This window comes from Schistocerca gregaria, chromosome 1, assembly GCF_023897955.1.
Source record: "Schistocerca gregaria isolate iqSchGreg1 chromosome 1, iqSchGreg1.2, whole genome shotgun sequence".
NCBI lineage: Eukaryota > Metazoa > Arthropoda > Insecta > Orthoptera > Acrididae > Schistocerca > Schistocerca gregaria.
Window position 1 is genome coordinate 376,969,842 of NC_064920.1, and position 14,948 is coordinate 376,984,789.

Genomic DNA, 14,948 nt, shown 5'->3' on the forward strand with positions numbered 1-14,948 from the left:
GTACAGGGCAGGTCAATGGGTACTGATCACGAATCCATATACACCTACGGGAAAGATGAAAAAATTCTTGCCGAAGTACCAAGGACCATACCAGGCCATGGACATGACTTCGCCTGTGAATGTTAAAGTGCAGCTGCCAACAAAAACATCCATTATCCCTGTGAGTAGTGTAAAGCCTTTTAAAGGTATGGTGGATGGATTACCTCAATGTGTGTGCGTGTGTGTGTGTGTGTGTGGTGGGTCCGATAACAGTTGCATTTTCCTTGTTTGTTGTTTGAGTTTTGTCATTGTATGGGGGACACTATTTTTGTTTTTTGTTCAGATAATTCGATAGGGGCAGAGTGAACTATCAGGAATTTTTGAGGATGTCGTAAGATGTTGTAGTAACTTGCAGTGGGACGGGGTTCTATAGATATTACCAGTGCAGAACCTGACATAATTTAACTCCACGTTAAACCCAGAGGTTTTGGAAGCGTTGCATTCCTTTATTAATGCACAGGAAGGATCTATCATGGTTAATAAAGTATTGGAGCACGTTCAAATGCTACAACTGCATCGGAGCAACAGGATAATGACAGTGAGCATTTCAACCACAGGGTGTCCTGTTTTTTCTATTTTTCTTCAGTATAGCTTTATGGAGAATGTGGAAACATGCACCAGTGAAGGAGGTGCCAGCACATCAGTTGTCTACGGGATGGGTAACGAGTGTAAACAGTGTATAGTTGCAGAGTTAATGTTTTGATGTTCTCATTAGTTTTAGTCTGTAGAATGTACATTTTGTGAGCAAGATATGTTTACGCAGCCACTGGCCAAATCTATTTTATCTCGATTCGGGACGAATCTTGTTGAAAGGAGGGAGGTATGCTGCGCTAGTGTCAGTCTTAGTTGAGGGAAAGGGTAATATTATCAAAATTAAATGAAGGTGGGGTTGTATTTTTATTAATTAATTTTTTTTTTTTTGGTTATGGTTTTTGGGCATAAAACTGTTACGATCATTAGCACCCGGGCTGTGACTTAGGAAAAGGTAAAAAACGAAACTGGAAACCAGTAGCAATGGGAGCAAAACTCAAAAAAGTGGGGAAACCAAAAACAGAAGGAAAGCTTAAAAAACCACTATAGAAGGGGGGTTGTTTGTCCCCCAAAAAGAGCTTCAAATTACTGACGTCATCTCACTGTCACTAATGAACTCGAGAACGCGATTGGCTGACGCGTGTCATCTGCTAAAATTGAAGATATATCAGGCGACAGCTGTAGACGGGCGCGTAACGGAGTAAAATAGGGGCTCTCAAGAGATGTCTCACTGTCCACAGTTGAGAGCAGTAGGGACAGAGTGAGGGAGGATCGCTGCTTAAAAGGTGTCGATGGCTAAAAAGACAGTGCCCTATCCGGAGTCTAGTTAAAATTACCTCCTCCCGATAATGAGTTCGGGAGGAAGAGGTTCAAGAACAGGGAAGAGCTTTCACATCCATCAATTTATTATTGGGAAGTGTCAACCAATGTGCGTGCCATAAAAGAGCAACGCGACAACATAAAACACTCCATAGATCGGCGAAGGGAATCATGTGAATAGGTGGCCGAAGAAGAGAGGCTGCAGCCTTGGCCGCTATATCGACTGCCTCATTTCCACAGATACCAACATGTCCTGGGATCCAGAGGAACGCCACAGAGACAACCCTCAAGTGGAGCAAGTGGAGGCAGTCCTGAATCCGGTGGACCAGAGGGTGGACCGGGTAGAGAGCTTGGAGACTGAGGAGAGAGCTGAGAGAGTCTGAGCAGATAACATACTGTATCCGCTGATGGCGACAGATGTATTGGACAGCCTGGAGAACAGCATAAAGCTCCGCAGTATAAACCGAACACTGGTCGGGAAGCCGAAATTGATTTGGGGTATCCCCAACAATATAGGCACTCCCAACAACAAATGATTATGAGCCATCAGTGTAAATAAATGTGACATCCGTTATTTGTGCGCATAGAGCAGCAAATGCCCGACAATAAACAAGAGGAGGGGGGTACCATCCTTGGGAAACTGACAAAGGTCACGGAGCAGGCAGGTCAGGAGCTAAGGTGGTGCTGTACCCCATTTTGTCAAGAAAGTTTTAGGAAAGTGGAAGGAAAGAGAACGGAGCAGTTGACGGAAGCGGTCTCCCTGTGGTAGTAGGGAGGAAGGGCGGCCAGCACACCCTAAATCCAAGGAGGCGTCAAAAAAAAAAGTCATGGGCCGGATTTGCAGGCATGGAAGACAGATGGCTAGCATAATGACTCAGAAGGACAGCTCGCCGATTGGACAGCGGAGGTTCAGCAGTCTCAGCATATAGGCTTTCCACAGGGCTGGTGTAAAAAGCTCCAGACACTAAATGTAATCCACGGTGTTGGATAGAGTTGAGATGCCGAAGAACAGACGGCCGAGCAGAGGAGTAAACTATGATTCCATAGTCCAATTTCAAGTGCACTAAGGCGCGATAGAGGCAGAGAAGGACCACTTGGACTGCTCCCCAGGAGGTGCCATTCAGGACACGGAGGGTGTTGAGGGATCGTAGACAGCGAGCCGAAAGGTAGGAAATGTGGGAGGACCAGCACAGCTTTCTGTCCAACATAAGACCCAAGAATTTAGCGACGTCCACAAACGGAAGGTTGACAGGGCCTAGATGTAAGGAAGGCGGAAGAAATTAAACACAAACGGTCTTACTGGGAGAAAAGTGGAAGCCAGTTTCGATGCTCCAAGAGTGGAGGCAATCGAGACATCCTTAAAGATGCCGTTCAAGAAGACTGGTCTGTTGAGAGATGTAGTAGATCGCAATATCATCCACAAAGAGGGAGATGGAGACATCAGGAAGAAGACAATCCATAATTGGATTTATGGCAATGGCAAACAGTACAACACTTAGCATGGAGCCCTGTGGTGCCCCGGTTTCTTGGAAGAAGGTACGGGAGAGAGTAGTGTTCACCCGCACTTTAAATATGTGCTCTTCCATAAATTCACGAAGAAAAAGGGGCAGCCGACCTCGAAAGCCCCAAGAGAACAGTGTGTGGAGGATGCCTGTCCTCCAACAGGTATCGTATGCTCTCTCCAGATCAAAAAGTATTGCTACAGTTTGGCGTTTCAGGAGAAAATTGTTCATGATCCAAGTGGAGAGAGAAACAAGATGGTCTATTGCAGAACATTGCTTTCGGAAACCGCATTGGGCAGGTGTTAAAAGACTGCGGGACTCCAGCCACCAGGCTAAACGGCAATTCACCATATGCTCCAAAACCTTACATACACTACTCGTGAGAGAAATGGGACAATAGCTAGAGGGGAGATGTTTGTTCTTTCCAGGTTTCGGAACAGGATCGACGGTAGCTTCCCGTCCGTCTGGGAAAAGTACTGTCAGTCCAAATTCGATTGTAAAGGCGAAGGAGGTAATGCAGACTATGGTATGATAAATGCAGCAACATTTGGATGTGGATACGATCCGGTCCTGGGTGGAAGAGCAAGAAAAAGAGAGTGCATGTTGGAGTTCCTGCATGGAGAAAACAGTATTGTAGCTTTCACAATTTTGAGAGGAGAAGGGAAGAGGATGCACTTCCGCTGCACGTTTCTTCGGGGAGAAACGCTGGTGGGTAATTTGAAGAGCTCAAAATGCCAGCAAAGTGTTGACGCAATGAGTTAGAAATTGCGACGGGGTCCACTAATTTATCATGCGTGACAGTGAGCCCAGAGAAACTAGGCCCTCCATATAACTGCCGAACCCAACTCTACACTTCCGAGGAGGGAGTAAAGGTGTTAAAGGAGGTAGTAAAAAAAAGCCCCAGTTTGTCTTCTTGCTATCGCAGATGACGTGACGGCATCATGCACGGAACTGCTTATAACGGATACAGTTGACCAAAGTAGGATGGTGTCTGAAAATGCGAAGAGCACGTCGCCGCTCATGTATTGCATCATGGCATGCCTCGTTCCACCAAGGAACTGGGGGGCGCCGCGGCAATTCGGAGGTGCGAGGTATTGAACGTTCCGCAGCTGTAAGAATAACTTCTGTAATATGAGTGACCTCATCGTTGACGCTAGGAAACTGACAGTCATCGAATGTCGCTACAGACAAAAGAACTGTCGAATCGGCTTGGGAAACTTCCAGCGACTCGGGTGCGTATATGGCAGTTGTGGCTGCAATCGAAGGACACATGGAGAGTGGTCACTCGATTGAGTATCAGCAAGAGCGAACCATTCGAAGTGCCGAGCTAGCGGAACAGTACCGACCGAAAGGTACCAATCAGAGAAATTTGTTGTGGAGCAGACAAAAACGTAGGGTCCCCAGTGATGAGGCAAACAAGATCCGCTCGGTGGAAGACGTCTATCAATAGTGAGCCACGCGTACAAGGATGCGGAGATACCAAAGCGGGTGGTGGACATTGAAGTCCCTAACCAGCAAATAGGGGGGCGGAAGCTGACCAAGACGATGAAGGAGATCAGCTCGTGCAATTAGTGTGGACGATGGAATGTAGACAGTACAAAGAGAGAAGGTGTATCCAGAAAGGTAAAAAAGACTGACAACGACAGCTTGGAAGGAAGTGTTTAAGGGGATTGGGTGATAATGGAGAGTATCGGAGAAGAATTACGAGTCCTCCATGTGCTGGAGTGCCTTCAACACAGGGGAGATCAAATCGGACTGACTGAAAATGGGGGGAAAAAAAAAGCGGCCGTGGGGACGCAGCTTTGTTTCCTGAAGAGAGAAGTTGACTGGCAAGTAGGATTGTAAGGGGATTGACAATTCATCCCGATTGGCTCAAATGCCGCAGATATTCCAATGGATAACGGACATAGGGTGGACAGAAAACGGAAGAATGTGAACAAGGTTGCCCTCAACGTCTGCTCAGAGCTTGCGACCAACAACGTGGAACGGCATTCAGCCGAAGGCAGGAGATCCTGATCCATAGGTTGTTCGGGAGGAGCTCCTGCAACCAGCGATTGGCTGGTTGATCGGCCGCCAGCAGTGCGCCTCAGCAACACAGAAGACGGCTGAGGGTGGTTACCTCCAGGCGGTGCTGTAGATGAGACACGCAGTGGCGGAGGAGGAGAGGAACTGGGTTTCTTATTAGCCTTTTTGGAAACAGAACGTTGAGATGGAGGAGGAACCGATGGTTGAGAAGTTGGAGTACGTAAAAAATCTGCACGAGTAGGCTCTTTTTTTTTGGAAGTCCGGGTGTCTGATTTTGGGGCTCGAGATTTAGCAGAACCCGATGAAGGGTGAGCTATAGAGGGAGCAGGTGAGAGTGGAGAGGTTGAACGGGCAATCTTTGTGCTGGCCGATCTTACGACCGTGGCACTAAAGGTGAGATCACAAGTCTGAGTGGTTGCCTCCTTTGTTGGCCAAGGAGAGGCAAGAGCAGTGCTGTATTTACCTGTGTGAGGCACAGTGAGCTTTCGACTGGCGAACAACTGTCGAGCAGCAAAGGACGACACCTTTTCCTTCACTCTGATTTCCAAAATGAGCCGTTCGTCTTTAAAAATGGGGCAATCTCTAGAGGAAGCAGCGTGGTCACCCATACAGTTGATGCAATGAGGGGATGGAGTTGGACAAGCACCCTCATGGGCATCCCTGCCACACGTAACGCATTTGGCTGGATTGGAACAGGACTGGCTGGTATGATTGAACTGCTGACACCGATAGCAACACGTAGGGTTTGGGATGTAAGGACGAACGGAAAATATCTCATAGCCAGTTTTTATATTTGATGGGAGGTGAACACTGTCAAATGTCAAGAAGACAGTACGGGTTGGAACAATGTTCTCATCAACCCTTTTTATGACTCGATGAACAGCCGTGACGCCCTGGTCAGACAGGTAGGTTTGAATTTCCTCGTCGGACAATCCGTCGAGGGAGTCTGTATAAACGACTCCATGTGATGAATTTAAAGTACAGTGCGCTTCCACCCAGACAGGGAAGGTGTGTAGCATTGAAGTACGCAGCAATTTTTGTGCCTGGGGGGCACTGTTTCCTACAACAAGGTGCCATTTTGTAATCTGGAACAAGACTTTACAGGACCTGCAATTGCGTCGACACCTTTCTGAATAATGAAAGGCTTGACCGTGGAGAAGTCGTGACCTTCGCTAGACCGAGCAACAACAAGGAACTGTAGCAACGATGGAAGAACTGTCTGTGGCTGAGACTCATTGAACTTACGTTTATGAGCAGACGTAGCAGATGATGAGGAAACCATTGCAGAAGTATCTTCCACGATTACCAGTGTCTCCGATGGCACGCTCCTTCCTTGTGGGGGCACTCTCTGAGGGCACTCCTGCCTTAGGTCATTGTTCACTCCTCCAGAGAAATGGACAGAGGTACCAATCGGCACTTTTGGAAGGTATCAGCTCGGGTAATGACCCCTCCCTGGGCCTGGCCATTACCAGGGGGTATGTACATGTCCTACCTGTCTACCCAAGGGGGGGAATTACACATTACCCCATCACCGGGTATGCACTGGAATGCGTGGGTTGGCCTTCAGACGCGCACAGGGAGGAAAAAAAGAGAAAGGGAAAGGAAAGAAGAGAGGTCTCAAATGCCACAGTGGAGAAAAGGGTAAAGAGAAGAGGTAAGGAAACGAGAAGGACAAAGGAAGGACAAAGACTTGCCAGCAGAAAAAGTGAAGAATAGAGACTGCTTTACATTTTCGAGCATCCGTCTCCGCACGTAGGCACAAAACATACTCCCAGAGGGGGAGAAAGGGAAGGAAAGAGGCGCAGGTGGGGGAGGGGGTGAAGATGGCGGATGGGGAAGGATTCGGAAAAGGAAGGTATGCAGCCCAGAAAGGAAGGAGGGCCACATTAGCTCGAGGACCCGTGCCCGCTACGCACATATCCACAAAAGAGTTGTGGACCCCCTGGTGGTGTGGGGTTGGATGATGGAGTCTGGGGCTGCAGGAAGTGTGTGGTAACAGTTGACAGCCAGCAGGCCAGGGAATGTAAACATGGAACTCGTGGGCGTGGAGCCGAGACAGCGGTACTGCATGCACGATTTGTTTTGAGTGGTGCAACAATGAGGCAGGAAACTGCAGTGTTGCTTTAAGTTTTTGCAATGTATGAGTCAGGGCACTAGGCCAAAGCTAGGAGGGCATTTGTATGTGGCTGATGTGTGGGAATATATCCCTGCCATAGTTTCTGTCTCTCTCTGACACTACGTCAGAAGCGAAGGGAAAACCAGTATAAATAGATGGGCAATTTTAGTTAGAGAGAGAGTGTGCCAGGACAATCGAGTGTCAGGACGGACCTGTGCTGGTCTATGCTTATAGGGGAGAGTCTGGCAGCAATGTTACAAGTGTTTGGCATAATCTTGTAATTTGTTTCTATTTACTTGTTCGCGCTATATTCCACCTCCGGGGACACAACACTAGGGCAGGACGGAACGGCAACCTGGAACTTGGAGATCACACAGTCTGCCTGAAAGAGGGCAGTGACAGCGGTCTGCAGCAGGTCCAGGAGGGGCTAGGTTCCACTATAGTCTAAGGGCCACATTGTCTTCCCACCTGGTGTACCAGGGTTCCGGGCTAGGCACACGCCGCGGGAGGCGCAGCAGTGCTGCGGCAGTGCCAGAGATGACGTTGGGTGTTGCCACCCGGCAGGCACCACTAGTGGCAAGTTGCAGCACAGCGTCCAGGAGGGGGCGGGTTCGAGTCCAGTCCTGTTCTGGGAACAGCGGCGGTCCACGGGAACAGTACATCCACCTTCGCCCCATTGTTGGACAGAGCAAGCCAAACAGGCGGAGGGCGGTGAGGACCAGGGACTGTAGCAGCCTCCGTAATCGCGGGCAGTTATGCGGCGCAAGATGCGACGCATCAGCGGGCGGCAACCGGGAGAAGTGCAGCCGACTTCCAGCTGAGCGACCTTGATGACAACAGCACTGAACATTCAGCAACACACAAACACTAGAGGAGCAAGAGTTGAAGCAAATATCATCAGCATACAAGGAGGGTGATATTGAAGACCTCCACAGCTGATGCTAGACCACTGATGGCTACTAGAAAGAAATGGACACTCAATACAGAGCCCTGCATGACAACTTTCTCTTGGATAAGGGGAGCACTGTTGGAAGCATCAACTCAAACCAGGAGATTGCAGTGTGACAAGAAGTTGTGGATAAAAATCAGGAATGGACCCCACTCGTGTACGATTCAAGAATGTGGTGTCTCCATGAGGTATCATAAGTCCTTTGCAGATTAAAGAAGGTGACTCTAATGCGTTGTTGTTGGGCAAAAACTATTCAGATGGCAGGGGAATCCAGATAAATCATATTATCAGTAGTGGACAGGTCTTAGCAAAAACCACCTTGGGATGGAACCAGAAGACCCAGAGACTCAAGGAGCCATCACAGCCGCCAGGTTACCATGTGTTCATAGAGCGAAACATCCAATTGCTGTACAAAAACGTGAAAGGAATGTACAAGTAGAAAACGGTACATCAGAATTGTTCTGAACAGGGATAAACAACACTTTAGTGCACTAATTTCACTACTTTTCATTGCATTCAAGGGAGTAATTATTATAACACTTAAAGGTGCGGAATCTGGAAATTTAAATACCTTAGTTTGCACATATGATATTGCCATCTGGGGAGAGACACAGCAAGAGTTTTAGAGGAAACTGGATTGATTTAATTTAATGAGTACGAATTAACAGAAGAAGAAAACAGGAGTCAAGAGGAATATTCAATACAATAGTCATTTTTGACCAGTGACGTATTGTTAATGGCTGCAGTACTGTCACAGTTTGGTGCGCATAATCACAGTTTTGTTGTTAGCTGGTGAAATTGCAAATTTGATGGCAAAAAAACCTGGTTGTGGTGACTGACTGATCTATAGCCTTGCCTGAGGTCTAGATTAGGTTGGAAGGTGACAGTCTGGTTGTGAGATGGCCAAGCCAACAAATGTCAAACTAAAAGAAAACTTGCTGTGGTAACAGACTGATTTGCAAACGCCACTGATATCACATTATTGCTGCCACGTTGTTTCCACCATTTGTCACTTTGTTTCTATGTCAATGGTCAAACCTGGTGACTCATTTCAAATGTACCTCTTCATCTGAAAACAGTAATAAGGAAATTGAGCAGAACACCCAGCCAATGTAACCTCAGACTTCACAGAGGAAGAACTGAATATGCAGAAAGTTTCAGTTATGTTTGATGTATTGTATCGCAACAGGGGAGTGCTGAGTTAGCAGTCCAAATCAGTTTCAACAGTTGCTGTGCTCTATCAAGTACAAAATCTAGTCTGGGATAAAACAATTCCCATAAATGCTAAACAGACAACACTCCAATCATACTTTTGGCCACTAATGATATATGGCTTGAAGATCTGTGTGGTATAGAAAAGAAACATCAGCAAACAACAAGCATGTGAAATGAAATTTTTACGATCTGCTATGACAAAGACAAGAAGGAACTACAACAAGAAGGGGCTAAATTAGAAGTGAATGCATTAGGTACAGCATGTAAGCGACCTGTTCACTGGAGGAAAGGTTACACATTGCACAGCTGAAATGGATGCAAGAAAGTGTAACCCGTAGGGTTTACTCTGAAATAACTGTACTTCAAAGGTGCCCTCCCTTCAGAAAATAACAACATTGCTGGACATAAAAGACAAAGTTTATAATGATACGATCAAATGGAGGTATATTGTGCACTAAAGTCCTACAGAGCTAACTGGAAGGCTACTCAAATGAAAATGATGACAGACTCTTTTGACACTCAGGTGATCACAAGAAACCTTGCATCATTATATTGATGCAACTGCTTCTTTAGTGTCATGTGACCATGGCGCCTGCTGGTGGGAGGCCCCAGGAAGGTCATATTAGGAATAGTGCAAAATAGTGTGTGCCAGGTATAGGCTGAAATGGAAATCAAGTCCATCAGGCTCCATCCACCTGAGAAATCAGTCTGTTTAAAGTAAATTTCTCTATCAATGCAACTGCTTGATACTTTTAACCTACTATCAATAAATAATCTTAATAATCACACGAATTTCAAACATCCCTGAAGTTGGTGAACTTCATATTAGTTCCCTACAATAGGACTTGAACCTTTTTGGCTTATGTTTTAGTGTTAGCATTCCATAACTAGTATATTCAATCACATTTTATTGTCTAACACACCACCTGCATCCCCATGAAAGTTCCATGAACCTCTATTTTTTGTGATTATTTTATGCTTTCAGCAAGCTACAAATATTTACTCACAACATAGATCATCAGGCAATAATGTATGTTGGAAATGTTTATGGGGCAAGTAAATAAATCTACTGAAGACTAACACAGTTGTTTCGTATCTGGAAATGCGCAAACATTTTCTAAAGCTCTTGTACAGAGTCGATGACAGATTATATAAAAACCTATAAAACACATATTTTAATACGACTCTCTCCAAAATAGTAGGATTGGTTTTCGAATTTCACGCAATTTTCTATAAAACTTATGACACTTCCCACTCAATAACACAGTATAGTTTCAAATAAAATGCTGCCACCTTCCTGTCGTGGCTGGCTTTATTCTCTTATGCTTCCTTTGTAGTGCGAGTGAAATAATGAAACTGTGCAGTAAATACGAAGTCCGCTACTTGCACTCTTTACCTACTGTACTAGGGCACATAGAACGTTGCAGTGCTTGGCCATCAAAAATACGAATAACCATGGGTTATTTTGGGAAATGGGTACATTAATGTATACTGTAATAAGCACACCGACAAATACAGACGTGTTTCCACATACTAATGCTTATAAACTTGTGTTTACCTTTTTCTTTGCCTGATGAAGAGCCCATACACTTTTATCCTCGAGTCCTGTCACTATGTCTCCTATCTCGTAAGGAAAATCTTTAGACGGATCTCTAGCGAAAAATGACCACATTATGTAAACACGTTTTCTTTTCTGTACAAACGCATGATTTAGGGTTCTCGAACGCTACTTCATTGCACTTGACAAGTCCCACGTACATTTGCTTACATGAGTAACGGAGTGCTTTGACTCATTTGGTGTACTCTTCAACTTTACCACTATTATCTTTGAAAGTGTATGAAAACAAAACAACGTCAAAAGTGCGCGCGAACGGCATCGATCCTCATAATAGCAATGAAAAGTCAAATATTTATATATTGGTCGCTTGTATGAAATGAGAAAATAACTTACGTAATATTTAAGTAGATTCTTTTGTGTTTGTTGTCCTGGGCGTTGGTTAAATGCGACTAAGCACTTATAGCAAGTAATCTTCTTTACATTAAATTAGGTGGAAAGGAGAAGTGGCCGTGAAGGCTGGAGATAACAGTCAGAACAAAGAGATGATGAAAACCGTGACATGTGCATCATAGTGTCCCATAATTTTCATTCTAGGAAACCTATGAAGGTGGCAGTAAGTTAACAGAAACGGCATTAATCCTCAAAACCGCATATTAGTTGACTCTGGTGTCGGCTGCGCCCATGTACAGGAGAAAGTAGGTTTTGCCACAGACTTAGCGTATCTAATACTTGAAACTCGCAACCTTGACGGTTTTTATATAAGATCTGAAAAGAGGTTGAGTATTCAGTTGAGAAACAACGCAGCAATGGCGCAAAGTATACCTCTTTTATTAAGGATTGTTGCCTCGTCGGTTAATGTGGCCAATAGAGCTGGAAAAATTATACGAGATATTATGTCGCAAGGTGAACTAGGCATTGTTGAAAAGGTAAGAACTAGTCTACTCTTCTTCAGTTTGCATTAGACATCAAATAGAATACATAACGTCGTGGGATAGCGTAGGTACGTGCAGTTAATGCCATAAAATGAAATTATGTTCATTATTTATAACTTAGAAAAAAAGAAATCGTTTGCTCGTAGTTTATCTAACGACAACATAATTTGCAGGGCAAAAATGATTTGCAAACTGAAGCTGATAGATCTGCACAGCGGTGCATCATTTCCTCTCTATCACAGCAGTTTCCAGCAGTCACCATTATTGGTGAAGAAGGTTCGTCAACTTGTGAAGTGCCCTCAGATTGGCTTGTGACTGATAGTAACCAAGAGGTTCTAAAACAAACGTGCCCAAAGGAACTGCAAAATGTTTCTGAAAAGGATGTAAGAAGCAATCTTGTTATTAAATAGTGATATCATAGATTACATGTGTTAAATTTCATGCTCTTAATCTTGAAAATGCACTAAAATGTTCGTGTTGTCAGCTATACCAAATGTAGTATGTGCCTGGTGATGACATAAATTTTTGTTCTTCCTCTTCATCACAAATGAGAAAGCTATTTATTTACTCACGGTAAAAGAAAAAATGAAAGGCTATCACATAGAGCAAATATTATTCTCTTTTACAAAGAATTAATGTGCGTAATTGAGGGACAAATACATGCTGTTTGTGCAGCACTTCGGTTTTGATAATTTCAGACTTCACTGTTTTTCCCCCAGGGCACACTTTGCCTGGTTGAGCTGTAGTTTTTGACACTCTGAAAATTACATCAGAACAGTCAGAAAAATTTGTTACTAATAAATCATGTTGTACACTTTGCAGGTTGTGATTTGGGTTGATCCTTTGGATGGAACATCAGAGTACACACAAGGTTTGTAACCTTTCCAACTTAACTACATCTATAATTTTTGTGACTTCTCTCCTGTTGTCATGTATGACTTAAATCGAAGACTTGCACTTGCAGTTGAAGACATGGTTTATCGGATTGAAAGTAACAGTTTCAGTTGAGTGCTGTGGTTGCAAGCATTTGTGACACTTAGAAATAATAATGTTCTTTGGAATGCGTCTTTCACTCTGCAGTGTAGTGTAGGGCAGATTGAAACGGTGTGTCGAATGAGGACTCAAACAGGGGTTCAAGTCCTGGTTTAGAAAACAGTTTTAATATACCTGGAAGTCCCAGTTTATAGTCAGTTGTGGGAGGAACACTTCTTCAGCAGTTCTCAAAAAAATGAGTGAACCCCCCCCCCCTTCTTTATATATATATATATATATATATATATGTGTGTGTGTGTGTGTGTGTGTACTATTTTTGCAGTTTTAATTGCTGAGGGAAAACACCAGTTGCTGCATATAACAAATAGGTTGTTGTGGTGGTAGTAGTAGTAGTAGTAGTAGTAGTAGTAGTAGTAGTTGTTTATTCATCCAAGGATAATTGGATAACTCTACAATGATCTTGGATACACACACACACACACACACACACCTTCCTAATTTGAGGCCAGTGTCTTTATGAACACAGTACTTCATTCAGTTACAGAGTGTAGGAAGTACTGTAGAATACAACTATTCGGTTTTAGATAGTGACAGTATCAACCAGTATAATCACTATGATGATATCCACTCAAAGTGTACCTAAAATACCGAGTATTAGGACTGTGACAAGAGTATAATGGTTATGGGTGGAGGTTTCTTGTTATTGATACCTCAAACATATTAAAAATTATAAAATAAGATTGCCATATACGTTCGTTGGCTGTGACCTTCTAACGTAATCATGGCGTCAGGTTAGTCTGGTGATCAGTCTGTCATGGCAACCATCATTATTTTTTTTAAAAAAATGTTTAATAATAAAAAAAACCTTATCAACCTTCACATTGGTATCTGAATAGTTTTATACTTTCTCCCAGATTGATTTGCTAATTAAGATACTGACTTCAACTCCTTTTATGGTTAAATTTTCCTCACTGGATGAAATTTGATTGAAAGATATTATTGATAACTGTGAAAAATAATCGGTACAGGCTATATCAAAGTTTTCTAATGATGTCCTGCAATGTTGGGTATTTTGCCAGATATCAGTCTCGTTCTTGCATGATATTTCTACAGTTTGACTCATATTCACCAAGTGCTACCCGAGACTGTTTGTTGAGTTGAATGGTTTGAGTATATGTACCTAGAGTCTCTTCTGTCCGCGACCGAGCGGGGTGGCGCAGTGGTTAGCCCACTGGACTCGCATTCGGGAGGACGACGGTTCAATCCCGTCTCCGGCCATCCTGATTTAGGTTTTCCGTGATTTCCCTAAATTGTTTCAGGCAAATGCCGGGATGGTTCCTTTGAAAGGGCACGGCCCATTTCCTTTCCAATCCTTCCCTAACCCGAGCTTGCGCTCCGTCTCTAATGACCTCGTTGTCGACGGGACGTTAAACACAAACCACCACCACCATCTTCTGTCCGTGGTTGGTTCCAGACATTCAACCTGTTGTCTGCTCCTGCCAGCAGCATCCTTTGGCATTCCTTTTTTTGGTCCAGTGTGCCTGTCTGTGCACTGGCATTCCTTTTATGGTCAGAAACAGTCCAGGTGTTCCCTCTGCCCTCCCACTAGAAACTTTCTTTGGCATTCCCTCTTTGGTCCAGTGTGCCAGGCCCCAGGCCAAGTGCTAGTGTTTCATGCTCGGTCCAGTGCACCCATTTTGCATGGTGGCATTCCTTTCTCAATCTGGTGTGGTTCTGTGTGTTCCCTTTGTGGTCCGCTCCTGCTAGAAGTGTCCTGTGACATTCCATCTTCAGGCAAGTGTACCTGATGCTTTGTATGGGGTTCGTTCCTGGTGTGCACACCCTCACTGCTGTTTGTAGAGTTCTGCAGCTGCCCCCGTTGCATTATCAACAAGTCCAGTGCAGGATCCCAGCTCTACTGTGTTGGTACCCAGTGTCATGATTCATTAGATTTTCCATCACTGTTATCTCTATAGACTAAACTTATAATACTGTTCCAGTATCTGGGGGGTTCTGTGCCAGAACCCTTGTTCACTCATATTTCATGGAATGGTTGAGTTCCAGACAGTGCTCGATAGTGGCTGATATAGTTGCTTGTCTTAGTTAGGCATACCTCTGATGTTCTTTGCACCATATGTCCACTGTCTAGTTGTTTGGGCAGTGTCACATTTCACATTGGCAAGGTATATTAATGATCTGATGGACAGGGTGAGCAGCAGTCTGTAGCTGTGTGCTGATAATGCTGTTGAGTGACTGTAGGAGGATACAA

The 14,948-nt window shown here is 44.4% G+C and overlaps 2 protein-coding genes across 2 annotated transcripts in view; one reads left to right on the forward strand and one right to left on the reverse strand.

Annotated features, from left to right (window-relative positions):
• The window catches only part of LOC126347751 (N-terminal kinase-like protein), a 129,002-nt gene extending 118,049 nt beyond the window's left edge, over positions 1 to 10,953 (reverse strand). Inside the window, exon 1 of the mRNA XM_050002298.1 lies at positions 10,755 to 10,953. Coding sequence (XP_049858255.1) covers positions 10,755 to 10,868 — 114 coding nt within the window. The 5' untranslated portion in view covers positions 10,869 to 10,953. The remainder of the gene's footprint in view (positions 1 to 10,754) is intronic.
• Positions 10,954 to 11,021: 68 nt separating this feature from the next.
• LOC126347767 (3'(2'),5'-bisphosphate nucleotidase 1) overlaps positions 11,022 to 14,948 on the forward strand; it is a 37,651-nt gene continuing 33,724 nt past the window's right edge. The window contains exons 1-3 of the mRNA XM_050002300.1: positions 11,022 to 11,680; positions 11,860 to 12,069; positions 12,509 to 12,557. Coding sequence (XP_049858257.1) covers positions 11,561 to 11,680; positions 11,860 to 12,069; positions 12,509 to 12,557 — 379 coding nt within the window. The 5' untranslated portion in view covers positions 11,022 to 11,560. The remainder of the gene's footprint in view (positions 11,681 to 11,859; positions 12,070 to 12,508; positions 12,558 to 14,948) is intronic.